The following is a 24,985-nucleotide window of genomic DNA, read 5'->3' on the forward strand; positions in this document are numbered from 1 at the left end:
TTGCTGCCACTGCCCAAAGCCCAACTCCCCAGCAGCAGTGACAAGCCCTGGGCTCCGGATAAGGTCCCTGCGGTCCGAGGCTCCAATTCTTCTCCTGATGGCAAACTTATTACGTTGAAACCCTTCCATGATTGAGAGGTAACAATTTGTCTTTTATAGAATAGAGGCTGGTTCTGGAGAATGGGTGGAGGGAAAAGCTATAAATACTAACTCTAACCTAATGATCTTTTCCAACAATAAGACCTGTTCCTGCCTGTATTTTTTTCTTTACTTTGTTAACTTATTTTATTTTCTCCCCACTCCATTACTTTATAGGCAGTGTGCTTTTGATAAACTTCATAATTTGCTCTATAGGAAACATAATTTCTATATGATGCTCTGCCAAGGTTGGAGCAAGAATGGGCATTGCCCAGAGAGGCTAGAAGGAAGCTGGCTGGAGTCACGGGGGAGGCTTAGCGCTGTGTCCCTTTGAGGTTAGGATGAGCACTTTTATTTCTGTGAGGAATGGTTTCCCTGTGTTAGTGTTCTAACTGCATTTTCTTAGATTCTTATTTGGCCTCCATTACTCACAGGGCCGAATTTATGGCCAAAGTTGTTTATGTCTCCCCTGTGACCCAGCTTTCATGGGCATACAAAAATCACATTGCAGTCCTGATCAGCACCCCAACCACTCCTCTCTCACACACCAATCCAATATTCTTCCTGCACTAATTCACCCCAGGGCCAGTACCAGACAACTAGAGATCATCCTTATGCCCAAAGCTTGCCAACATTATTCACACTATCCAACCCTAAGCTGCTTGCCCTGCTCTGACTGTCTTGCCTACAGAAACTCCAATAAATACTGTGAGCCATGCTTTCTTCTTTGCCCTTTCTGCCCTTGGCTGGCCCTTGTGCTTCTCCAAGTGGCCCTGTATGGCATGCCATGACTCCTGCTTCTAGGGACCTGTCAGTATAAATTTTCATGACAATCAGTCTGCTGTCTGTATGTCTTACCATACTTGGTTAAACAAGTTCTGGGTACAGATTCTAGAACAATAAAGTGTAAGCATTTTCTTCAAAGCATAATTATGGAAAGTTGAGTGTGCCTTGATGTCAGGAACCAAAGAGTCAGATTTGGGGGAGCATCCCAGCATTTAAACTTCTTTTAAATATCTTGGGAATGTCCCCACCTTGAAGGTGGCACAGCCCACCTTCCACATAGAAACTCAAAACACCAAAATCCTGCTCCCTCAGCCTTCCTTTTGTCTAGTTCATGGGCACATGATTAATCAGATGTGTCTGTCCTGACCTTTGTATTGGGAGCTAGTGACACAAAGAAGCAGGGACAGAGGAGGATTAATACTGGCCAAAGTGGCAGCAGCAGCAGCAGGAATGGCCGGTTTCCAGACACAGTGGCAACAGCAGCACCAGGGACAGTGCAAGGCTCTGCCTTTAGTTCTGCAGCAGCAGGTCCACCCTGCAGGGGACGGGTGGTGATTTGGGCTCCAGTCTGGCTGATGTGTTTCTGTTCTCACCTGTGCCCCAAGTGGGTTCTCCAGCTTTCTAAGTGCTTCTGTAAACTACACATTGTCCTTGGATGAAATCATTCGCTGTTGTTTTTGTACCATTATTTATTTAAAATCATTCATTGTTTAAAAGTTAATCAATAGGTTTTTATTGCTTCTAAACAGAAACCCTGATTGATACAATGTATGAGTAGTCTCTTTCTTTTCTCATTTCTATCTCTACTTTTCTCTTTTCCTTCTTTCCTTCCTTCCCTCCCTGCCCTTTTCTTTCTTTCTTTCCTTCCTTCCTTCCTTCCTTCCTTCCTTCCTTCCTTCCTTCCTTCCTTCCTTCCTTCCTTCCTTCCTTCCTTCCTTCCCTTTCTCCCTCCCTCCCTTCCCTCCCTCTCTCCTTTCTTCCTTCCTTTCTTCCTTTGTTCCTTCCTTCTTTCCTTCCTCCCTTCTGTCTTCTTGTCCTTCTCTCTGAAAAATGTATGCATTTAATACTTGTTTAATTTAATTTAATTTTTTTTTGTATTTTTTCCAAAATTAGAAGCGGGGAGGCATTCAGACTCCTGCATGTGCCCAACCGGGATCTACCTGGCATGCCCACCAGAGGGTGATGCTCTGCCCATCTGGGGCATTGCTCCACTGCAGCTGGAGCCATTCTAGTGCCTGAGGTAGAGGCCCTGGAGCCATCCTCAGTGCCTGGGCCAACTTTGCTCTAATGGAGCCTTGGCTGCAGGAGAGGAAAAGAGAGACAGAGAGGAAGGAGAGGGGGAAGGATGGAGAAGTAGACGGGCGCTTCTCCTGTGTGCCCTGACTGGGAATCGAACCCAAGACTTCCACACACTGGGCCGACGCTCTACCTCTGAGCCAACTGGCCAGGGCCACTTGTTTAATTTTAAATAAACATGCACATACATAGAAAGAGGGTTGTACATATATACATACATACTGATAGATCAACATGAAAGTAAATATGGTGCAATGTTAATATTTGTTAATTATGGGTAGTAAGAATATTGGTGTTTTATGATTTTTTGTATTTTAAGTCTTTTAGTTTTCCTGAAAGATAATATTAGCAATCACATATGCATGTGTAAATGTGTATATATAGTACTCTATATATAATATAATACTATCTTATTATTCTAAGCCTTTTAGTTATACTAACTAAATTACTCCTCATAAGCCGATAAAGTAAGAACCATTATTTACACCATCCTTTTACACATGAGGAAACTGAGGCACAGAAAGCTTTAGCAACCTGCCCCAAATCACACAGCTATTAAGGAGCAGAGCCAGAAACCAACCCCTGGCAGTCATATCCAGGTGGCCTTTTGCTTACAACAAAATTAGGGATAAAATAGAAAGTAGCTTAAGGTAGAGGCAGAAGCCAAAGAGTGTTTTTAGGATGGAGGATGAACTTATTTATGGGCTGAGGAGAAGGAGCAACGGGAGGGGGAGGTGATGACATGAGGAAGCCTGGGACAGTTAATAGGTGAGACACTATCGAGATCACAGCGCTAAGTTGCCACGCACAGGAGGAAGCACAGGACCCCTGATTGATGCTAGGAGGAAGGAGGCAAGGGGTCTGTTTAGGGTTTGGAGGAGGATGACCTTGCTCTCTGGGAAACAGAAGGCAAGGTCACCAGCAAGGAAGCTGAGAGGTGCAGGTGAGCTGGTGTTCCCACAGGAGGCTGGCTGGGGGGCAATGGGGGTTTCTCCAGGAGAGAAGGGCAAGGGGGGAACTGTAGGCTGGCTGTCCAGTGACTCTGCCTCTGTCTTCTTTTACTTAAAACTATACTGCTCTGTCCACAGACAAACCCAGGACCCTGGAGATTCCCCACCTGTGGGTGGGTCAGGGGGCCCAGGCAAAGATCTGGGAGTATGGGGTCCTTCAGAGCAAAGAGCAAAGCATCCTAGTAACTGGACAGAGGGAAAGCAAATCTGTTGTCTGTCCCCACTGGACACAGAGTGAAAGTCACAGGCTCCTCCTCCTCTCCTCCAGAGGGTGTGTGCACGCGTGTGTGTGTGTGTGTGTGTGTGTGTGTGTGTGTGAGAGAGAGAGAGAGAGAGAGAGAGAGAGAGAGAGAGAGAGAGAGAGAGAGAATATGACAGCGTGAGTCTCTGCACTTGCCAAGCCAGCGGACTCTCCTGTGACTGGTTTGCCAGTCCACAGAAGCCTTTGTGTTGTGCTCCTCGGTGCACCTGCCTAAAACGTCTCTGGCTGCCAGACCTGGGAGCCCCAGGGAGCTGAACTGTCTGCAGAACTTGTCCAGCCATCCCCAGGAATACAGCCAGACTCTCAGAGCCAGGTCTTCCTCACCCACCAAGGTGTGTCCTGCCCCAGCCTCTGTTTGACCGTGTAAGGAAGCCACCCAGCTCTGCTCTGCACCTGCTCTCTGCTTCAGGGGCACTTTCGCTCGCTGATCAGGATCGCTAAGGCAGGCCAGTTCTCGCATTCTTTGAATTGCCTCTTCTTCCTCTGTGGACATAGGTAAGAAAAGTGTCCTCAAGGTGTGTGTTAGGGACATTTTGGGTGTGGGGACATTCTGGGTGGGGAGATTTTGTGGGGGTGAGGTCAAAGGGATGCTAGCAGATTAACAGCTTCTGGGTACTTAGGAAGGGAGTATGTCAGAATGCTGGAAGTTGGTTGCTTGCTCCTAGAAAAATTTTAGCCTTCTGGTTGTCCCTGTCATTGTTCAGAGTGCAATGACAGTCAACGCCTCCCACTGATAAGGGTAGCTCAGTTTCAGGAGTTATTGCTTTACTATATTGAATCTGCTTTGATGTCATTTTTACTACTATTCCTTCTTTTGCCACTCATTGATTCATTCTCTATCCTTTAATAACGACTAACAGACACCAATGATATTCACTGACTTGGAAGGCAGCAAGTTCTTCATTGCTGAGGCTAGAATTTGGGGGGAGGATTTCCAGATCAGCGGGTGCAGTGATCCAGATGACCTTTAAGATTTGCCCAACCTTGAAATGTTGAGCCTTTGCAATTATCAAATTATTGATCAGAACAGATATAAAAGCTACCAATACATTCTCTCTCCCGCAAGCAGCTTTAGTGAAAGTATTTGGAAGAAGAAACAGTATCACTCCTTTGATCAAAGGGCTTTCTCTGGGGATATGGATAGCTGTGGGGGAGCCGGGGGTGCCGATGGCAGGCAGTGGCTGGGTGGGATCTGAGCAGGCTTTCTGGAGAAGCTGGTGCTTATGAAAAGAATAGGAAGTGGACTGGTGGGTGAGAAGTTGAAACCCAGTGGCAGGAGGAAGATGGACAATGTAGCAAGCCCAAATCACCTTCACTTCCATAGGACCAGGGCTCAAGAGGTGGAGTGTGGGTAGGGGTGGCCTGGACACCCTTGTACATCAGCAGCAATATGAGCTCAGTAGGGACGGTGGTGTCTGAGCCCTCTACAGATAGATGCATTATTTTTGTGTTTCTCTGTGCACCCATTCACCCAGACCCACTTTACACACAGGGACATCGCCCCGCAGCGACCTCTCCTCCAAGCCTGCCAACCCAGCCTCAAGGATCAAAGGGTTTGGGGCTCTTTCTCTTTTAAAATCTTTCTAATGAGAGGTAGAGGTTACTCTAATTACTGTCAATTACCTGGAACAATTTCTCCTTTGGTTTCCCGTGACAAATTAATGAAATTATCGTAGTGAGCTAATTACAAGGGATGCAAATTTGAGGCATCTTGCAGGGAACCGTCCTCTTTGAGTCTCATTTGCATTCTTCCAGAGCGTCCTCGATGCTTCTCCTCGAATCTTCACATGATGTGGTTGTAGCATGCCTGGATTTCCACTTTTTCCGTTTAGTCTCACTAATGGGGGAAAAAAATTTTTTTTTTTTAAATTTAGTGCATTTGGTTGAAAGGTGAAACAAATCATAGCCTTGAGATCTGTGACCACGATATTGGATGGAAGGAGTGTGAGTGAATTTGCCCATGGGAGAACCTCCTAGAATCTTGGATCTAGGTGAGTCTGGCTGCGGGCTGGGTGCTTCTCCTTTCTCACCACCTGTCCGCTGCAGACCTCAAGTTCTGATAGCGGCTCAGCAGTGACAGTCACAGGGCTAGCTCTGCAGAACACATGCAAGCACTGGCCGAGATGCTCACCAGCTGCCTCCTGATTGGTGCTGCTGAGAAGCACTCTACCGCATCATTGTTTAGAAGCCAATCAATCAACATTTCTGAACAGTGTTTTTCAATTTACATAAAAGAGATAACAATATCTGCTCCCCGGGCCCTCTTAGGGGTGACGTGGTGTCCAAATGAAGTCAAAGCCTCGTAAACCTTAAAGTTACACAAAAGCAAGTAGTTCTCAGGAAGACTTTCTAGGAGCTGTCGCCCCAGGGGACCCCAGAACCTGCCTTCCCTGCACTCCACAGCCCTGTTTGCTCTCTGTTAACCAGAAACGAAGCAGGGGCTCTTTGTGCCCGTGTGATAGTAGAGCTGAGCCCCTGGTGTTTCACCTTCTCCTCATGTTAATGAGCAGACGGAACTTCTAGATGGGGGTGATGGCAGGGGTCTGGTAGGAGTGAAGTCACTGACATCCTAAGGTAAGTTAGGAAGGGACGGGACATGTGAGCATCCTAAGGCCCCCGGGGCAGAGAAGGACAGGGAGGGGAGCCAGCAAGGGAGCTCTGTGGCTGTTGGGTTTGGAATGAGTGCGGAGAGCAGAGTAAAACCTTCGCTTGTTCTGCAATTTCTCTGGTGTTGATGAAATTGTGTCTTCAGTGGCTACACCAGAATCTTTTTTTTTAATTGAGTTTATTGGGGTACAGGTTTCAAGTATTAAGTTCAGTAAAACATCATCTGCACACAGCATCATGCACCCAACACCCCAAGCAAAGTCTCTTTCTGTCCCCTCCTTAGTCCACCTTCACCTACCCACCCCCTTCCCCTCTGTCACCACATTTTTGTCTGTGTCTATGTCTCTCTCTATATATATATTTTTTTCTTAATTCCTTCACACTAGAATCTTTAAATTCAACTCAACTCAAGCACCTCTCAGATGCTCATACAAAACCAGTCAGACACAGGGGAGAACTTCCCAATGGGAGCTGTAAAGGCCTGGAAGGGAGGCCTCCGGAACCCGGGGCCTCTCTGCATGGCTTTGGAACCAGTGGTACTAAATGAACAATGTCATACCTCCAAGCAGGGATGGGTGAGCAGATGAGATTCTAGAGTTTTCCTACTTTCCATTTTTCTCTACAGCATTCTCCTCAGGACCACGCATATGCGATTCTCTGTCCCGAATGCCCAGAATATTGTTGGCCCCATAACAGTAGAGGAAGTGGAAAGATGAATGAATGGAAAAAGGGAACACATGTTCCATAGTCTTGTTCCCTGAACTAAGCCCTACGCCTCGGTCTCCTTTAGACTCTTCCTCCCCAGACACCTTTCACAGGTGGTGGCCTTCCATACCGAGAGCCCACAGGTGAACCCCTGCTGAGGGTAGGGGCTGTGCTTGGGGCTAGAGAGAAAAGGTGAACAAGACAGTCTCCATCCACCCTTGGGGAGCTTTTCTCCAAAAGCCCCTGTCAAATTTTGTCCCAGATTTGGACTCCGCCCAAGGAATTCCAATGCAGGGGCCCCACTTCCTGGTCCCACATTCGCCTCAGCCCTTGGGTGGCTTCCTAGGGACACAGCTGACTTTGTTTTTTTAATTGATTGCTTTTAGACAGGCAGAGAAAGAAGGGGGAGAGAGAGAGAGAGAGAGAGAGAGGCATTCGTTTGTTGTTCCACTTAGTTGTGCATTCATTGATTGCTTGCCATATGTGTCCTGACTGGGGATTGAACCCTCAACCTTGTTGTTTTGAGACGATGCTCAAACTGACTGAGCTAAATGGCCAAGGGCCTGACCTTTTATTTTTAAATGAGTTTTGAGTATTTATTACTTTGTTTTTCCCCAAGTGTTTTTTATTTTAGTAAAATATACATAATTTATCATTTTAACCTTTTTTTTTGTTTGTATTTTTCTGAAGTGAGAAACGGGGAGGCAGACAGACAGACTCCCGCATGCACTCAACCAGGATTCACCCGGCATGCCCACCAGGGGGCATTGCTCTGACCATCTGGGCTGTTGCTCTCATGCGACCAGAGCCATTCTAGCATCAGAGGTGGAGGCCATAGAGCCGTCCTCAGCGCCTGGGCCAACTTTGCTCCAGTGGAGCCTTGGCTACAGGAGGGGAAGAGAGAGAGAGAAAGGAGGGGGGAAGGGTGAAGAAGCAGATGGGCGCTTCTCCTGTGTGCACTGGCCGGGAATCGAACCCAGGACTTCTACACGCCGGGCCAGTGCTCTACTGCTGAGCTAACCAGCCAGGGCCCATTTTAACCATTTTAAGTGCACAGCAAAAGTTCAAATGCTATAGAGATGTTCACCTGAAACCTACATACTCTTATTGATCAAGGTCACCCCATTAAATTTAATTTTTAAATAAAAGAACATTCACATTTTTGTATAACCATCACCACCTTCCATCTCTGGGGCTTTGTATCTTCCCCAACTGAACCCCTGTCTGCACTAAACGTTGACTCTCCCTGCCCCCTCCTTCCAGCCCCTGGCAAACCACCATGTCACTCTCTGGCTCCGTGAATTTGACTACTCTATGTACGTCCTATATGTGGGATCATACAGGATTTTCCCTTTGCATCATGTCTGCAAGGTTCATCTTTGTCCACAGATGTGTTGGAATTTTCTTCCTTGTTTAGGCTGAATCATATCCCACTGTCTGTATAAACCATTTTGTTTATCCATTCTTCTATCTCTGGACACTTGAATTGCATCCACCTTTTACACCATTGACTTTGATGACTTGCGCTCCATTCAAAGGAGGAACAAAGTCTTGAATCTACATGCATTTTGGGGAGGGATGACCCCTCCACAATGAGATGGGGAGAGGGCTTGTAAAACACACAGCAGATGTCACTGCCCAATGAAAAATACTTTATAATATTTAGTGTAATACATGCTTATGGTAGGAAATTGGAAAATATAAAGAAATGTCAAAAAGAAGTAAAAATTGCTCCAGTTTTTGCATCCAGAGATTACCCAGGATAGTTGCCTAAGTCTGTACAGGCAGCTCTAACAGAAATACCATAGGCTGCATGACTTACAAACAACCGACATTTATTTCTCACAGTCTGGAGGCTGTCAAGTCCAAGATCAAGACACGAGCAGTTTGCAGATCCGTGTCTGGTGGGACACAGCCAGTTTCTCATTGCATCCTCACATGAGGAAAGGGGGGAGACGCTCTCTGGGGTCTCTTTTATAAGAGCACTAATCCCATTCACAACCTAATCACCTCTCAAAGGCTTCCCCTCACATCCCTTCACCTTGGGGGGAAGGACTTTAAAATATGAATATGTGGGGACACACAAACTTTGTCTCTAACCTTGGTGATAAATAGCTTTTCCTGGAAATAGATTAGCTGTGCTTGTTTTTACTATAACAGGTCTGCGTTAGGGAAGGCCCCAGGAGACAGACCCCTGTACCTGCTCACCTGTGCCGCAGGAGCAAGCCCTGCGCAGACATGTGTAACGTGCAGGAAGATGTTAATTCACATACGTATAAAGCGGCATGCTTATTAGAGAGCTCCTGACAGTGACTCTCCAGTTTTGTTGTTTGGACAGAAACAGCTCCAAAAGGGGTCTGTGTATGGGGGGGGGGTGCTGATTATGTAGGAAGCTTCCCATTGCTAGAACCCCCTTCTCCATCCTCCTGGGACCCCAGGGACCACTTCTGGGAGAGATGTGGACTGTTTTCTCTTAGTGCTCATTAGATGTTTCGGAGCATCTATCTAATTATCATCACAAAAGGAACATTCTCATCGTCTCAGAAGGAAACCCTGGTGCCCATTATCTGCATTGAGTCACCACTTTCTGGTGATTTCTGGCCTTTCCCATCTGCCATCTGGGGTTTTGGGGAGATGGGGACTGGGAGGAATCAAGACTCCTGAGAGAGCTAGGACTTCTAAGGGAGGAAAGCTAGGGCAGGGGGAAGGGCAGCTGGCAGTCAGGGAACAGAGGTAAATGTAATTGCCAATTTCTAATGAGTCTTTGAGTTGAAACCTTCCAAGAAAATGGATGCAAGAAGGCCATTCCCCCCCCCCCCAAAAAAAAACACACTCTGTAAAAGCCTGTTATAATAAATATATTCCAGAAATTCTACCACATTGGAATTCACAGTAACCCCTAACATACTCTCTCTTCCTCCAGTTGGCACAAACTGTCAACAGGCGAAGCCACGGGTTCTTTGTGCCCTGAGAGCCGTAGCAGCACTGTGTCCCTGGCCCAACGTTCTGCAGCTGTCAGGAGCTTTCGTGGGCATGAGCCCACCTGCTCACTGCCCGCATCTTGAGAGGTGGGCAGGGCAGAGAGTGTGCTGTCCCTATCTTCTAGATAAGACCAAATGCCAGTAGGCTGAGTGCCCTGCACAAGGCTGCTCAGTGAGGGTTGGGGCCAGGACTCAAAGGCACAAATTCCAACTCCCCTCCTGCCAAGGGGGGCAGTTGGGAGTGGTGTGAGAGGTTGAGGAGAGGTGGAGCACCAGGGCTGGAATCCCTGCTCTAAGAGTTAGGACAGAGTGGCCCAGGGGTATGGGAATGAACCAGATCGAAAGGTTTTATGCCTCCATTAGTAATAATTCTGATTCCCACATGGTTACATTGTTAAAGCACTTTCACCCATATCCTTTTTTTCTTAAGTTATGGTAAAATATACAAAACATAAATTTTATCATTAATGTCATTAAATACACTCACAGTGTTGTACAGATTATCACCCTTATCTAGTTCCAGAACATTCTCATCATCCCCGAAGGAAACCCTGGTGCCCATTACTGCCTTGAGAGTCAGCATTATATCCTGAGGACCTGGCCAGACCCCAACACATTGCTATATGCAAGATGTGCCTGAACGTAAGACAACCTCAACTTCCCAATAAGGAAGTTTTCTTTTTAAAGCACTAATTTGAATATGTAAATTTTTAGGATAATAGATAATATATTTTCTAGTGATATGTTTTAAATTACATGCTACATAAAATAACACATTAACTTTCCCTGTTTTTGAAACATTCAAATACTTCACTCACGTCTTTGACATCAGCATCCTCCTCATAACTAGAATCAGTTTTTGAATCGGCCACCTGTGATTTGGTTTATATTATCATCTCCATAGTCTAAAGGGACTTGGCTACTTTTTATAATTCCAGAAGATGTTTATTTATATTTTATAACATCTTTTTTGAGATATAATTTACATAGCATAAAATTCACGCATTTAAAATATACAATTTAGCGAATTTCAGTATATTCATAGTTGTGCAACCATCACTGCTATGCATTTTAGAACATTTTCATCACCCCAAAAGAAACCTGCACCATTTACAGTCACTCTCTTTTCTCCCCATTCCCCAGCCCCAGCAGTCACTAATCTGCTTTTGTCTCCATAGATTTATCTATTCTGGATATTTCATGTGTCATATAAGGTACTATTTTGTGGTTCATTTTGCATAATGTGTTCAAGGTTCACCCATGCTGTAGCAGGTGTCAGCACTTTAATCCTTTTCATGACTGCATAGTATTCCATTGTACAGATGTACCATGTTTTGTTAATTAATTCATTAACTGATTGACATTTGGGTGCCTCCTCCTTTTGGCTATGTCATAATAGCACTCAGATTCTTCTTTTGGCCATTTTTTTTTCCAGTATGTTTACCCTCATTTAACACATGCAACACTAAAGTCAGAAAACTGGGGACTTTGGTCTCATCTTGTGCCCTCCTCTGCCCAGTGGGTCAGGGCTCATCTCAGGGTAGGGTAGCTGGTTAACCCTGAGAAAGAGAAAGATGCTGGTTCTCTAAGCCGAGAAGAGCCAAGAGCCCTTCCCTCCTGGGAGGCTGGTCGCTCACCTTTCTCACCTGTGCAGAATGTGAGGCACAAAGGCACATCGGTACTCAGGATGCATGGCCCTAAGTCCCTGTCCTGGGCTTGCTCAGGTTTGGCGGTGAGAGGGAGCTGCATGGAATCCAGTGGGAACTCTGCCACGCTGGTGACTTGAAGAGCTGCTGGGGACACCGTCCGAGGTTCAACCCACAGCAGAACCCTGGCCTGCTCTCTTTCTGATGTCCCGGGACAGCCAGACCTCTCCTCTGAAGCCATGGGCCCCTTCCACCCTGCACTCCCACCCGTGACAAAGGTTGGCCTGTGGTGGCTCTTTATGATCCCAGCAGGTGAGTGAGCATCATCACTGGAACATCATGTCACACCTGTAAGCTCACATACTGTGGAAGAAACTCCTGCAGATGGACTCATAGCGACTTCCACAGCTGCAGGGGACTTCGAATAGCTCATTACACAGTGAGAAGGGGGCGGGGCGCTCCCAGCTCTGACATTGGCACCTGCATCACCTTGAACCTCGCCTAGCTTCAGTGCTCCTCATCTGTAAATGCCAATCGTCCTGTGAACCTCCCAGATCTGTTGTGAAGAGCACATGAAATGAGAGTGTGTGACTGGCACCTGGAATGCAGTAAGCACTCGATACATGGCACCTGTCACTATTGATGTGCTTTCTGGCATTTTAGCGCCGTAGTCTCCACCGGCTCAGGCGGCAAAGCCCTAAGCCATGAAGCTGTTCGCAGAACAGACATGAGAGGTTCCATCAGACAATTTTGGGTCACTTTGTACTAGCTCCTCAGTTCTAGGCTGAATCTTGTCTCTAGGTCTGACATCTCCCCACTCCTCTGCTTGGCACCCTTCCCCAACACTTATTTCCATGCCTTCTTTGCAAATAGTCACCAGGCAACTGGCATTTCTTGAGCTTCAACCATGTGCTGGTTGCTTTGTAAGTTCTGATGTATATTATTAAATTTAATTCTCAACAGTATTGTGAGATAGGTTCTGGAGAGCATCTCCACTTTACAGATGAGGAAACTGAGGCTCAGTGAGGTTGAGTGGCTCTGATTTGATGGGAGAGGGAGTTGAGCACCTACCACCGCGGACTTCTGGAGAGACCCTACTCTTCCTTCCTGTCCCACAGTGTCGGCACAGCGAGCTACCCCCACCCAAGCTGAGGATCGCCTCTTCAAACACCTCTTTAGGGGCTACAACCGCTGGGCACGGCCAGTGCCCAACACCTCGGACGTGGTCATCGTGCGCTTCGGGCTGTCCATCGCCCAGCTCATTGATGTGGTATGCCTGTTCCTCCCCACTTTGAGCCCTTGGAATCAGCCACCAGATCACGGGCCCCTTTCCCATGGTCCTCCCTCCCTCCCCAGCCCCAGCCTTCCTCCTTCCGTCTCCCACCCTGCCCACCTCAATCAGAGCTTTCCTCCCTCCCAGCCCTGGAGCCCCTCACCGATTTAGCAGTGGGTTTTCTAGATGCTTTGCTTCTACCCCTGGACACAAGCCCAGAGGACCCAGGTGGCCTGAATGATCCTGAGTAAGGGTAAAATGTCAGGAGGGGTGTTGCTGAGCTGGGCTCCTTGTGTCCTATAAGAGGTTCTTCTGGTGAGTGGGGGGCCTGAATGAGCTTGTCCCAGGTCACCCTGTCTTCTGGGGTTGGTTCCGTCATTCTGACTGCTCTGATCCTCTCTCCCACTGCCTACTGGCCAGGATGAGAAGAACCAGATGATGACCACCAATGTCTGGCTAAAGCAGGTGAGGGCCCCTCCCCTTGTGAAGGCAGGAGCAGGGGCAACGCTTCTCCTTCTGCATGTCTGCTTCCTCTTTTTCCTGGACCCTTGCCCAGGTTGATGCATTTGTGTAAATGACACAAGACTATTCCTGGGGGGGGGGGAGGGAGGCATCATGCATGGGGCCTGTTTACAGGTGCAGCACTGCCCTGCTTTAGTGCAAATAAACAGAAGCAAAATGACCCCTGGACTTAGGGCAGGCCTGGAGTCAGAGGCAGCAGTTCGAGCCCCAGTGCTGCCACTCACTGGCAGTGTACCCTCTGCCTCACTTTCCTCACCTTAACTTGTTGGATTGTCATGAAGATTAGAAAGAATGATCTAAAGGACCCTCAACAAAGTTAACTTTATAAGTGGTAGTGGTTATTATTTTCATTATTATAAGCCCCTGTGAGGCAAAGGACAGGCTTGTGTGTCCGTATCAGTCATTTTCTGTTGGGGGTAGTTATTCCTTTTAGGTCCAGAAGGGACATGGAAAACCCTCCTAGAAACAGGGCCATAGAACTTTGGAGTGTTCTCATTGCTGGGATACTTATTTGCATATTAAGCACAAGGGCCCTGGTGCTAGCAATGTAGATGTTGTCCTTGACTTCATGGACCTTACAGAGGCATCAGATCAATAAAAATGCACATCCACATGTAATCATTTGTGGTAATGCCGTAGAGGAAACTTCAGAGAGTGAATAATACCAACCTGGTTTGGAGGAGAGAACAGATTCACTTGGACCTGCTGGTGTAAACCCAGTTGGGACTCCTAGAGGGCGCCCTGGAGCACAGTTTGAAAGTCACTGGTTGATTCACCTTTCTCAGCTGTACATTATGGCAGATTTTTACCTCTCTGGTCCTCAGTTTCCTTATCTGTTAAATAAAGAAATATCTTCACCTGCTTGGCATTCCCTGCCAGGCTCTCCCATTGAGAGTGCAAAATACTTGGTAAATTGTGATGCATTAAAAAAATGTTACTACAAACGAAGGAGGTGGCTCCTCAAAGCCGTCCAGCTAGGGAGTGGCAAAATGAGGGCTAGAGGTGGCACTGGAGTGACATTGACTAAGTGTGCCCAGGACTCCGAGTACTGGAGCTGGTGCAAAGCAAAAGGGTTGGCCATGCTAGCCCAGACTCCTAATTCCCAGCTCAGAGCCCTTTCTACTCCATGGGGCTAGAAGAGGATTGCTGAGGTGCTCTTGACTCCAGCCATGGGGGTGTCCCTAGGCTGCTCTGTGCTTGCCCAGACCCCTCCCCGGGCTGTACCTGGTGACCTGACTCCCCTCCCATGCACAGGAGTGGAGTGACCACAAGCTGCGTTGGAACCCAGCCGAGTTCAGCAATATCACCTCCCTCCGAGTCCCTTCGGAAATGATCTGGATCCCTGACATTGTCCTCTATAACAAGTAGGAAGCCGTTGGGGTCCTAGGAGGCCCCCTGGGAGGGGTTTCCAGGTGGGACTTGGGAAGTGCTCCCCCTTGTGTCTCACCTTTGCTGCCCCCTCTCAAGTCCTGCTTTTCTACCACTACCCTAGCCCGACCTTTTCTCTTTATTCCTTTATTTCCTTCATTTTTGTTCTCTTACTCATACACCCCAATCCACTGAGCACCTACTATATATCAGTGCCTGGTGCTGTGCGAGTGGGACACAGACTTGCCAGTTCTATTATGTGAAACACATGATTGGTGCAGGCTGTGAAAGCAGGGCCTGAGGGCTGGAGTTTTGGAGGGCGGCGATGCTGCTAGAACCGGTAAGCAGTGTCTGGGTACCACCCTCGAAAGGAGCAAGCTCACTTGGTATGAGTATTTTTTTTTTCTCTATTTTTTTTTTTTTTTTTTCATTTTTCTGAAGCTGGAAACGGGGAGAGACAGTCAGACAGACTCCCGCATGCGCCCGACCGGGATCCACCCGGCACGCCCACCATGGGGCCACGCTCTGCCCACCAGGGGGCGATGCTCTGCCCATCCTGGGCGTCGCCATATTGCGACCAGAGCCACTCTAGCGCCTGGGGCAGAGGCCACAGAGCCATCCCCAGCGCCCGGGCCATCTTTGCTCCAATGGAGCCTTGGCTGCGGGAGGGGAAGAGAGAGACAGAGAGGAAAGTGCGGCGGAGGGGTGGAGAAGCAAATGGGCGCTTCTCCTGTGTGCCCTGGCCGGGAATCGAACCCGGGTCCTCCGCACGCTAGGCCGACGCTCTACCGCTGAGCCAACCGGCCAGGGCTGGTATGAGTATTTTTAAAAATCATATTCCTTACAGTTGCCTTGTATTCCGGACCAAAAAGGACTAGTCTTTGAGCATAATGACTAGAAGCCAATAAAAGGCAGGGGAGTCCAAAGAGACCCCCCAAGGGGAATGGGGGAGAGAAATGTTTTTGTTTATTTGCTTGCTTGTTTGTTTGTTTTTTATTCAGTGAGAGGGGAGGCAGAGAGACAGGCTCTCACATGCACTCAGACTGTGATCCACCCAGCAAGCCCCCTAAGGACGATGCTCAGCAACTGAGTTCTTCTTAGTGCCTGAGGCGGAGGCCATGGAGTCATCCTCAGCACTTGGGGCCAACTCACTCCAATCCAGCCATGGCTGCAGGAGGAGGAGGAGGAGAGAGAGAGAAGCGAGAGGGGGAAGGGTAGAGAAGCAGATGGGCTCCTGTGTGTCCTGACCAGGAATCAAACCCAGGACATCCACATGCCGGGCTGACACTCTACCACTGAGCCAACCGGCTAGGGCCTATTTTTTGTTGTTGTTGTTGTTGTTGTAGTTTTTTGATAGAAGAAATAAAGATCTGTAATTTTATTTATGGTGTTTGGTAGCAGGTAACCAATAAGGCTTCTGTCAGTGTTACTTGAATATACATGTAATTCTTACAATAGAACAAAAGTCCAAACCAAATTCTTACACTTAAAGAAGTCTTCTTCACACAGACACTCCACTTCAAGTTTACCGGAAGATCAAAGAAATCGTGCTTTCCTTCCCCAAAACAAGGCACATGTTGTCCTCTAGTGGTGATTATTTGTATTAACAAAAACACTTATAAAAATTTTTTTTAAACTTTTGCCCTGATCTGTTACTCTTCTTGCAAAGTTTCAGTTTCCAACCTTTTCTTTAAAAGGTTCCTGCTTTCCCATCTCTACCTGTAACTACCCCACGGGAAAGAAGTCTCTTCCTCTGTATTCTTCTGGTTCTCCTTCCTTTAGCATTGACCTTGAGGATTGGAAAGGGAGGGGTGGCTTGGTAAAGAGTAGGGTGTGGAACACTGCGTCCCCTCCTGGAGAAGTCTGGGCTCAGGCTCCCAGGAGGCCCTGACTGACAGGTCACTGTTACTCCAGCGTCCCAAGAACCTCGACAGGCTTTTTAGATGCCTAGCTCTATGAGGCAGCAGGCCCTGCCCCTCTGATCTAGGCGCACCCTGTGAATCTTGTCCTTCCCCTCCTCTGTTCCTTGTCCTTGAGGATGCTCTGCTGGTACCTTTCCCACCTCATCTCTCTACCAAATCTTACCGTTGGCCAAGGCCTTGCTCAAATGGCAACTCTCATGGTGAGCTTGGTCACTCCAGCCCGAAGCCAGGTGCCCTGGCCTCGAAGTGCATTGAGGAATGATCTCCCTTTTTGAGCAAAGATGTTGGGTCTCTCCTCAGCAAGGTGCTGATGACCCCAGATGGAAAGGACATGACCCCCAGCTGAGGGCCTTACCATTTGCTAGGGGGAGAAAATATACTAATAAATAATCACTCTAAAATATTAAATGAATACAAATGGACAAATCAAACTATATATATCCCATGATTATTAATATGTATATTAATATGTATAATCTATAGCAGTGGTTTACAAGCTTCCATCCGTGGACCAGTGCCTGTCCACCAAATTTTGTACCAGTCCACAAAAGAGTTAAACACCCTGATGTTGTGTGAAAATTATAGACCCAATGGTTGTATACTCTATAACTCTTTCACAGACCAGCACAAAATTTATGGCGGATTGAAAACCACTGATCTATAGGACAGTGAAATATATATATAACATATATATATATATATATATATATATATATATATATATATATATATATATATATATAACATCAGAATGTTAATAGTGGCTGTTTTTGACACTCTTAGAAGTTTTTTTATATTCTTCAAAATTCCTACTTTTGAAATTAAAAAGATAGTGCTCTGGTAGCTATAAATGTCTGTGTGCTGGGAAAGTCACACACCGGCTTTTAACCCCCAGCTACTTGGCCAGGCCTGGCTTTGTTATTGGGGTACCCCTGCTGCAGCCTGGTTTGGGCAGATGGGGTGCCAGGCCCTTTAAGTCCTCTCCTCTCCTCTCCCTAGTGCGGACGGGGAGTTTGCGGTGAACCACATGACCAAGGCCCACCTCTTCTCCACGGGCACCGTGCACTGGGTACCCCCGGCCATCTACAAGAGCTCCTGCAGCATCGACGTCACCTTCTTCCCCTTCGACCAGCAGAACTGCAAGATGAAGTTTGGCTCCTGGTCCTATGACAAGGCCAAGATCGACTTGGAGCAGATGGAGCAGACAGTGGACCTGAAGGACTACTGGGAGAGTGGCGAGTGGGCTATCATCAACGCCACAGGCACTTACAACACCAAGAAGTATGACTGCTGCACCGAGATCTACCCTGACGTCACATACTACTTCGTCATCCGGCGCCTGCCCCTGTTCTACACCATCAACCTCATCATCCCCTGCCTGCTCATCTCCTGCCTGACCGTGCTCGTCTTCTACCTGCCCTCCGACTGCGGGGAGAAGATCACCCTGTGCATTTCCGTGCTGCTCTCGCTCACCGTCTTCCTCCTGCTCATCACCGAGATCATCCCCTCCACCTCCCTGGTCATCCCACTCATCGGCGAATACCTGCTCTTCACCATGATCTTCGTCACCCTGTCCATCGTCATCACGGTCTTCGTCCTCAATGTCCACCACCGCTCCCCCAGCACCCACAATATGCCCCACTGGGTGCGGGTGGCCTTTCTGGGCTCTGTGCCCCGGTGGCTTCTGATGAGACGGCCTCTGCCACCCTTGGAGCTCCACGGCTCCCCAGATCTGAAGCTCAGCCCCTCCTATCACTGGCTGGAGACCAGTGTGGATGCGCAAGAGGGGAAGGAGGAAGAGGAGGAGGAAGACAGATGGGTGTTGTCCCCCTCCATGGGTGTCCTCGACAGCCACGGTGGTCTGCACCAAGGGGCCTCAGGTCCCCAGGGGGAGGCCGAGCTGCAGAAGGGAGGGTTCCTGCTGTCACTTCGCATGCAGAAGGCGCTGGAGGGCGTGCACTATATTGCTGATCACCTGCGATCTGAAGATGCTGACTCTTCGGTGAGTTGGGGCTGGGCTCCTCCCCTCAGTGACTCTATCAGCCTAGTAGGGAATCACCTCGCCCCAGGGTGTTGGCTGGGCTCACACAGCCTCCTTCATAAGAGGAGACCCATCTCCCTCAGTCACGGCCCTTGAGAGTCTGAAACAAATAGTGATGGAGAACGTCTAGCTGGCAACTCTTAAGACATGAATCGGCAGGTGGCAGACCAGCATCAGGAATGCCCCAGCTAAGCACTGCACAGTTCACTCACAAACCCTGAGAAAGCTTGTTTGTACCAGGTGGGCTTCCCGCCCCGTCTGGCATTAATATGTGTGTGAGCCAGCCACTGCCCAGGATCACGGAATTCTTAACCTAAGGAAGGGTGAAAGGCCAGGAGGCTGTGACTGGGTGGCCCTGTTGAGTAGATAAGAAACATTAATCATTATCTAAACTGGGAGCAGCTGAGAGTTCAGACCCGCTTACGTGGGCTGTGAGCCCAAATTCCACAAAGTAGCCCCCACAACTCCTCCAGCCTTCCCTGGGCCACACCTACCCCCACCCACCCACCCCCTCCACCTCCTGAGTGAGTGGGTGGGTGAATGTTAGGCAACATAAAGGCTACAAAGTCTTCACCATTTTGTAAATACTGTGTGGTATGTTTAAACGACTGTAGGCCCCTGGGTGGTTCTAGAACCTTCTTGTGTCCCTCCAGCCTCTTACTTGGAACTTGAGAGTGCTGGGAAAGGCTCTGGACTGTGTCAAGGGTAGGACAGGCAGGAGTCACTTTAGGAAAACATTGTTTGAGACTCGAGACTTCCCCATTCTCCATCCACCCACAACCCACTTGAGCTTCTCAAGGTCTCAGTGGGGCCTCCACTGCCCCTGGGCCATTTTTACAGGGGCTGGGCATGGGTGGGGCCCTTCTCCTTTCCCAAGGCCTGACCCCTGTCACTGTGAGCCCCTTCCACCTGCAGGTGAGGGAGGACTGGAAGTACGTGGCCATGGTCATCGACAGGGTATTCCTCTGGCTGTTCGTCATCGTCTGCGTCCTGGGGACCGTGGGGCTCTTCCTTCCTCCGTTTCTGGCTGGAATGATCTGACTTCGCATCCCTGGCTCTGGCCCAATGATGGCACTGCTGACCATCTCTGCTGCTGCCTCTAGAGTCACCTTTGCGGTCAACACTATGGGACCACAGGTTCTTCTGCATGGAGCTCCTACCCTGGCCTAGACATGTAGGACTTCCTGACCCCATTCACTTGGCGATATTGTACTGGGTGCTGAGAATATGCTGAGGAGCAGGAAGAGGAGGAACTTGCTCCGCGGAAGGTTATGATACGGTGGTGACAATGCGAAGCATATGAGAGTCTCTTGAAGGAGCTCCACAGACACTGAGTGACAGGAGGTCAAGCCGGGGGAGAAGAGGGGGCTGGGGCCAGGTGACGAGGAACAGAACACAGACCTCAGAGGAGGGGTGTGTGGGGAAGAGGAGAGAGGGCACCACCGTGGGCAGAGGGCTATGAGCACCATTCTGGATTCAGGAATGAGCTTGAGGTGGCAGAACAGCCGGGCTGAGCTGGACTCCAGAGCGGATGCAGCGGCTGGTGGTTGGGAAGGCAGGTTGCGGGTCTGTAAACCAGGTAGAGAAAGAAGTTAAGAGCCTGAGCCCACTGGTCTAACAGTAGGGCGGTCAAGGCTTTCTGGAAGGGGAGAAGGGGGAAGGCAGGCCACAGGAGGAGTGGCCTTGCAGGGCAGACCCTCGGGAAGAGGGAGGAGGGGGCGTGGTCAGCCACTGGCGAGCCCCAAGACAGGCACTCGCCTCTAGCAAACCCTCCCAATGCCCCCCTTCCTTCTGCAAACTGGCTCAGCAGCAGCCTGCCCCAAGAGGTTTGGCAGCGTCGAGAGTCTCTGCCTACGGGGACACCCGTGTGCCCTTCGACTCACGCGGACAAACCACGAGGCCGTCCTGGGCCACTCCCAATCCGGCTCAAGCTCACGGTGTGCTCCTTCCAGGCTGCCACAGGGCAAGTGGTGGTCGGCGTGCAGGGTCTGGTTCTGAGTGCCTGAGTGCAGTGAGTGAGTTGCTCTGGACCCCGAGACTGCTGTGTGAATGGAAACACCACAGGACCCGGGACCACTTCCATTCCCAACCTGCTGTCCCTGTCCTTCCCAAAGCCCACTATGTGTCTGACCTGCTCTGTACTGCCCTGTGCAGTCTGCTCTCAAACCTTGGGATTTAGCAATCCACAGCCCTCAGCTGCAGTGGGAGCTGAGAGGAATTCCAGCTGCAGTCCAGGCCTCACCCCTGCCCTGTCGAGTCCCACTTCCCCAGGATGGGACTCCAGCAGCTAAAAGATGGGGGCACTGGGTTCTTGGGTCAGTGTGGGGCCCCAGACAGGGAGCCAAGCAGGGCGAGCTTCCAGTTTCCTTTGGTCTTTGGGGTCCTCCCCTTCCTCCACTTGCCTCTCCCTGACAGCCCAGCCCAGCCTCTGCTCCTCGGTTCTCTCCCAAGACCCCCAACTCAGTGGATCTTTCTGGCTTCTATGCACACAGTCCCCAGCCTCCCTCCTGGATCTCCCAGCATGGACCTCCTGGTGCAGTGATATTCCCTTATGTCAGTCCATCTCCCACCATTTTGCATGTGAGTAAAGAGGTTAAATAAAATTAAAATGGAAGCTATTGTTCATTTAGCTGCGGGACCCCTTGGAACATCCCCAGGACCACCGAGCTTCCCCTAGAGCCCTGGTCGTTTGGATGCCAGCCGGGAGAGGGCCATCCCACTGACATCCTTCCTGTGGCTGTGTAGGGAGCTGCCCTAAGTCCCCACTGGAAAAGATCCTTTTAGTCAGGTGCAGGGGCAAAGGGTGTAGGGCTCATATCTGTCCCCACTGCCTGGGCATCACTGGGCACCCCTGGGTTGAACCCAAGCATCAGCCCTTGATCTATGCCCAACTGAGCACAGCAAATTCTTCCAGAATTGGGCCTGAGGTCAATGTCTCCCCACTAACAGCAGATCAAATAAACAAAGCAATCAAGCCACAAAGCAAATAGTACAATTTTAATTCATCCACAAGTCCAACAGAAAGAACATAAAGAGTGTTCTGCACAAACACAGGAGAGAAGGAGGAGGAACTGATGAGAAAGGGGGAAAGAGAGAGAGAAGGAGTGAGAAAAGAGGGAAGAAGGAGGAGGGGGAAAATAAGGAAAGAAGGAGAAAAGTGGGCAAGAGGAAGAAAGCAATTGTGGCCCAAGCACTTGCTCGGCCTGGACTCCCCTTCTCCTCGACATTTGGCATGTTGACAACACAGCGTCCTGTGCCCAGTCTCCCAATAGCTTGTTGCTGGACTGTGTCACAGGTCCCCTCTCCATGGGGCACATGGCTGTCAGTCCAGACCAAACTCACATTAAATAAATTTCAATATACACTGTACAAGAAAGCCAGGTCCATCCCTCATCTCCCCAACCGTCCACCCTGCAAAAGAAAGCCCCTCTCCCGCCCCTCTGCAGCGGGGGACTTCCATGGACAGAAGAGGAAGAGGAAATAGCTTGGTTCCCAACTGGCCTGCTATGTCCATGCACAGAGCCATCATGGCCACGAGGCTCATCAGTGTGACCCCTCCAACGAGCCAGGCAGGCCCGAGGAGGGAGTAGCAGCTGTGCTCCCTCTGAGCCCTCTTGGTCACCCCCTGGATTCTACAGCCCTGGGTCCCCTCTGTCCAGCTGCAGCCTGAGCAGCACAGTCTGGGGGGTCCAGGTGGGGAGAGAGGTCGTGCAAAGTGGCAAGAGAAGGACTCCCCTCGGCCTTCCCCCTGAGAAGACCCACATGACTGAAGGCAAGGCAGGGGCCGGGAACAAGGGAGGCACACAACAGGCAGGGGCAGAAGACACAGGCAGGTGGCGCCCACCCTCCGTCACTCTGCAGGTGGGTGAGCCAGGTTGGCCAGAACCTTGGCCTGGTCCACGGCGTCAAGCAGGTTCTTGGCGTCCACGGCCAGAGTGTGGGAGGCCGTGAGCATCTGCCGCTTGCACTCCTCGCTTAGAGAGGTCACGGCGTTTTGCTGAGCCAGCCGCATCTTATTGATGAGCTCGGCCAGGTCCTTGTTGAGCAGTTTCTGGGTCCCTTCAATCTGTGGGAAGAGTGCACAGGAAAGATTGGGAGCCTAAGCCACCAAGTGTCCAGTTCAGTGTTGGCTGAGGTAGTTCTCTGGGGGGCAAGTCAGACCCAAGCCGGGTTGAGTCCAAGGTCCTGTACAGGCTGGAGCCAAGTCACCAAGGACAGACATTGTTGACATCCCAGCCCCCAGCCCCCCCTGTGCCATCCCAGCCTGATCTAACCCACAGGCCTCCCTTTATCATGACATCTTGTGCTGGCCCAACTTTTGAGTGGGTAGTCGGGGATCAAGTGCATTCATTCATTTGTTAGCTGTCCGCCATCAAATCAAGAGCCTGGGACTGTGGTGTGAGCTGTAGGGTTTTGTTTACTGCCATAGGCCCGGTGCTTAGCACACGTTGAGCACACACTCAGTGCTCAAGTATTGATCAGGTGAAATGAATGATCGGACCACCATGACAAGGGTAAGATGCTCTCCTGTCAGACAGGACAGCCCGACCTGGGGCTCCTCTGTTGGCTGCTGCCGCCACCCAGAAGGAGGCTGGGAACCCCCGTCTCCCGTGCACTGCCCTCTCGAGTAGTCACAGACTGGGGATTTGGGGGTACCTGTGCCCGTCACCGACCACAGGGAGATGCCACATCAAACTGCGGCCTGGAGGGGCTATGGGGCTCTGCAGGGTCTACATCTGGTTTCCAGCCAGACAACCAGCAAATGTGCAGAGGCTTTAGATGGGTTTCCTACCACTGCGGTGACAGGCTACCACACATGCAGTGGCTTAAAACACCACAGTTCTACCCTCTTGCGGTTCTGGAGGTCAGAAGTCTGGAATGGGCCCGATGGGGTTCAAGTCAAGGTGACGGCTGGGCTGGGCTCTGCCTGCAGACTCTAGGGAAGGTCTGTCCCCTGCCATTTTCAGCTTCTAAAGGTGACTGCCTTCCTTGGCTTGTGGCTCCCTCCAGCCCAATTTGAAATTATTTCAACCTCTGCTTCTCTGAATCTTACAAGAACTCTGCTTCTTCCCGCCACTTATAAGGACCCCTGTGATTACATTGGACCCACTGGGGTAATCCAGTGCAATCTCCCCATCCCAAGATCCTCAATCACATCAGCCAGGATCCTTTTGCCACGTAAGGTAACACAGTCACAGTTCTGGGGACTCGCACAAGGACCTCTCTGAGGAGCCGGTACTCTGCCCGACACAGGCACCAGTGCTCAAGAGACAGCATGAAGACTCCTATTTTAGTTTTCGGTGATTGTTTGTTTCTCACTTCAATAAAGAGCATTAGATTGAATGGTCAATGAAAGAAACCTCAACTTCTAGTTCCATAATACACTCACCTTAACTTTAGAATGGAGGGTGACTAAAGGGTCCCAGGAGGGGCAAAAGGGGAGGTGCATCCTCCTCTGCATATTCTCACACACCTCACAGCCAGTGTCTGAGACCTAACCTGGGAAACTGGCCCTAGGAGGCTAGCCAGCTACTTAGGAGCCAACGCAGTCCCCTTGTGGTACCTGCTCAGACATGATGTGTAGGACCACCTGCTGCAGGCTCAGCAGGCAGAAACGAGACCTCCCAGGTGACCCTCACGAGCCTCCTGTGGGAAACACAGCGCGCAGGCGCAGGTGAAGGGGAGCCGGCGACACTGTCTGAGATGAGGCCACTCACCTCTGTCCGTGAAGACGATGGCAAGGAAGGCAGGATACTGTCCACGCTCCCGATGAGCTTCCGCAGGGTCAGGCCCACATTCTGGGAGAGAAAGGGCAGGATGACTGTCCCCTTTTGCTTCCTGAGAAAGCTATGTTTCCCTCGGAAAGAGCGTGCCTGGTCGGTGTCTGCCTTCTGAGGCTCCCCGGGGCTGAATGCCCTCTGCCCACTTTGCTCTCCTGGGCGTCTTCCTAGGAAAGGCAGCTGCTGGGCAGACTGGAAGCTCAGCCCCGCCCCTCTCCCTCAGGGCGGGAGGAGCAGCCGCCACTCCCCCCCCCCCACCAGCTCCCCTGCCCGGTGCCGCCCGCTGCTCACCTTCACCACCACCACGTAGGCCTCGGGGGGCAGCTGACACAGCTCGTTCTTTAGGTCCAGCACAGCCTTCACAAGCTCCATGACATTGAGGTACACCATGTCGTCCGTCCTATCCAGGTTGGCTGTGGGCTGGATGGACTGGTGAGGAGTGTCTCAAGTCAGAGGAACGCCACCATTCTTTCCCGGGTAGGCACTAGACATGCCAACATGGCCACCAGCCCATTGGAGAAGACTCTCCTCCAAAATAACTCTTCCCTGTCCTGGGGGTGCACCCCTCCCTTCCCTCCCAGGGCAGTGTCTCTCACATGAGAATCTTCCAGGAGCCTTAAAGAATATTAGTGGCTAGTCTGACCAGGC

At 50.1% G+C, this 24,985-nt stretch overlaps 2 protein-coding genes across 7 annotated transcripts in view; one reads left to right on the forward strand and one right to left on the reverse strand.

Moving 5' to 3' along the window:
- The first annotated feature begins 11,670 nt into the window (after positions 1-11,670).
- CHRNA2 (cholinergic receptor nicotinic alpha 2 subunit) lies at positions 11,671-19,598 on the forward strand. The gene is made up of 6 exons (XM_066360962.1): positions 11,671-11,743; positions 12,550-12,701; positions 13,125-13,169; positions 14,481-14,590; positions 17,516-18,518; positions 19,473-19,598. Exons 1-6 carry the CDS (start codon positions 11,671-11,673, stop codon positions 19,596-19,598), a joined length of 1,509 nt encoding a protein of 502 aa, XP_066217059.1.
- Positions 19,599-21,534: 1,936 nt separating this feature from the next.
- The window catches only part of PTK2B (protein tyrosine kinase 2 beta), a 132,113-nt gene continuing 128,662 nt past the window's right edge, over positions 21,535-24,985 (reverse strand). For all 6 annotated transcript variants that reach the window (XM_066341423.1, XM_066341414.1, XM_066341382.1 and 3 more), the window contains 3 exons: positions 24,629-24,766; positions 24,275-24,355; positions 21,535-22,623 (listed from right to left, as the gene is read on the reverse strand). In XM_066341423.1, the coding sequence (XP_066197520.1) occupies positions 22,408-22,623; positions 24,275-24,355; positions 24,629-24,766 (435 nt within the window). In that variant the 3' untranslated portion in view covers positions 21,535-22,407. The remainder of the gene's footprint in view (positions 22,624-24,274; positions 24,356-24,628; positions 24,767-24,985) is intronic.

The sequence above is a fragment of the Saccopteryx leptura genome, chromosome 1, assembly GCF_036850995.1.
Source record: "Saccopteryx leptura isolate mSacLep1 chromosome 1, mSacLep1_pri_phased_curated, whole genome shotgun sequence".
NCBI classification, from domain to species: Eukaryota; Metazoa; Chordata; class Mammalia; order Chiroptera; family Emballonuridae; genus Saccopteryx; species Saccopteryx leptura.

What these genes read in the sequence shown, in the direction of transcription:
- CHRNA2 (XM_066360962.1), top strand. Translation starts at nt 11,671, where the DNA reads ATGGGCCCCTTCCACCCTGCACTCCCACCCGTGACAAAGGTTGGCCTG. An exon ending in TCGCCCAGCTCATTGATGTG is followed by an intron (nt 12,702 to 13,124) that starts GTATGCCTGTTC and finishes CCTACTGGCCAG; the next exon opens with GATGAGAAGAACCAGATGAT. An exon ending in GACATTGTCCTCTATAACAA is followed by an intron (nt 14,591 to 17,515) that starts GTAGGAAGCCGT and finishes TCCTCTCCCTAG; the next exon opens with TGCGGACGGGGAGTTTGCGG.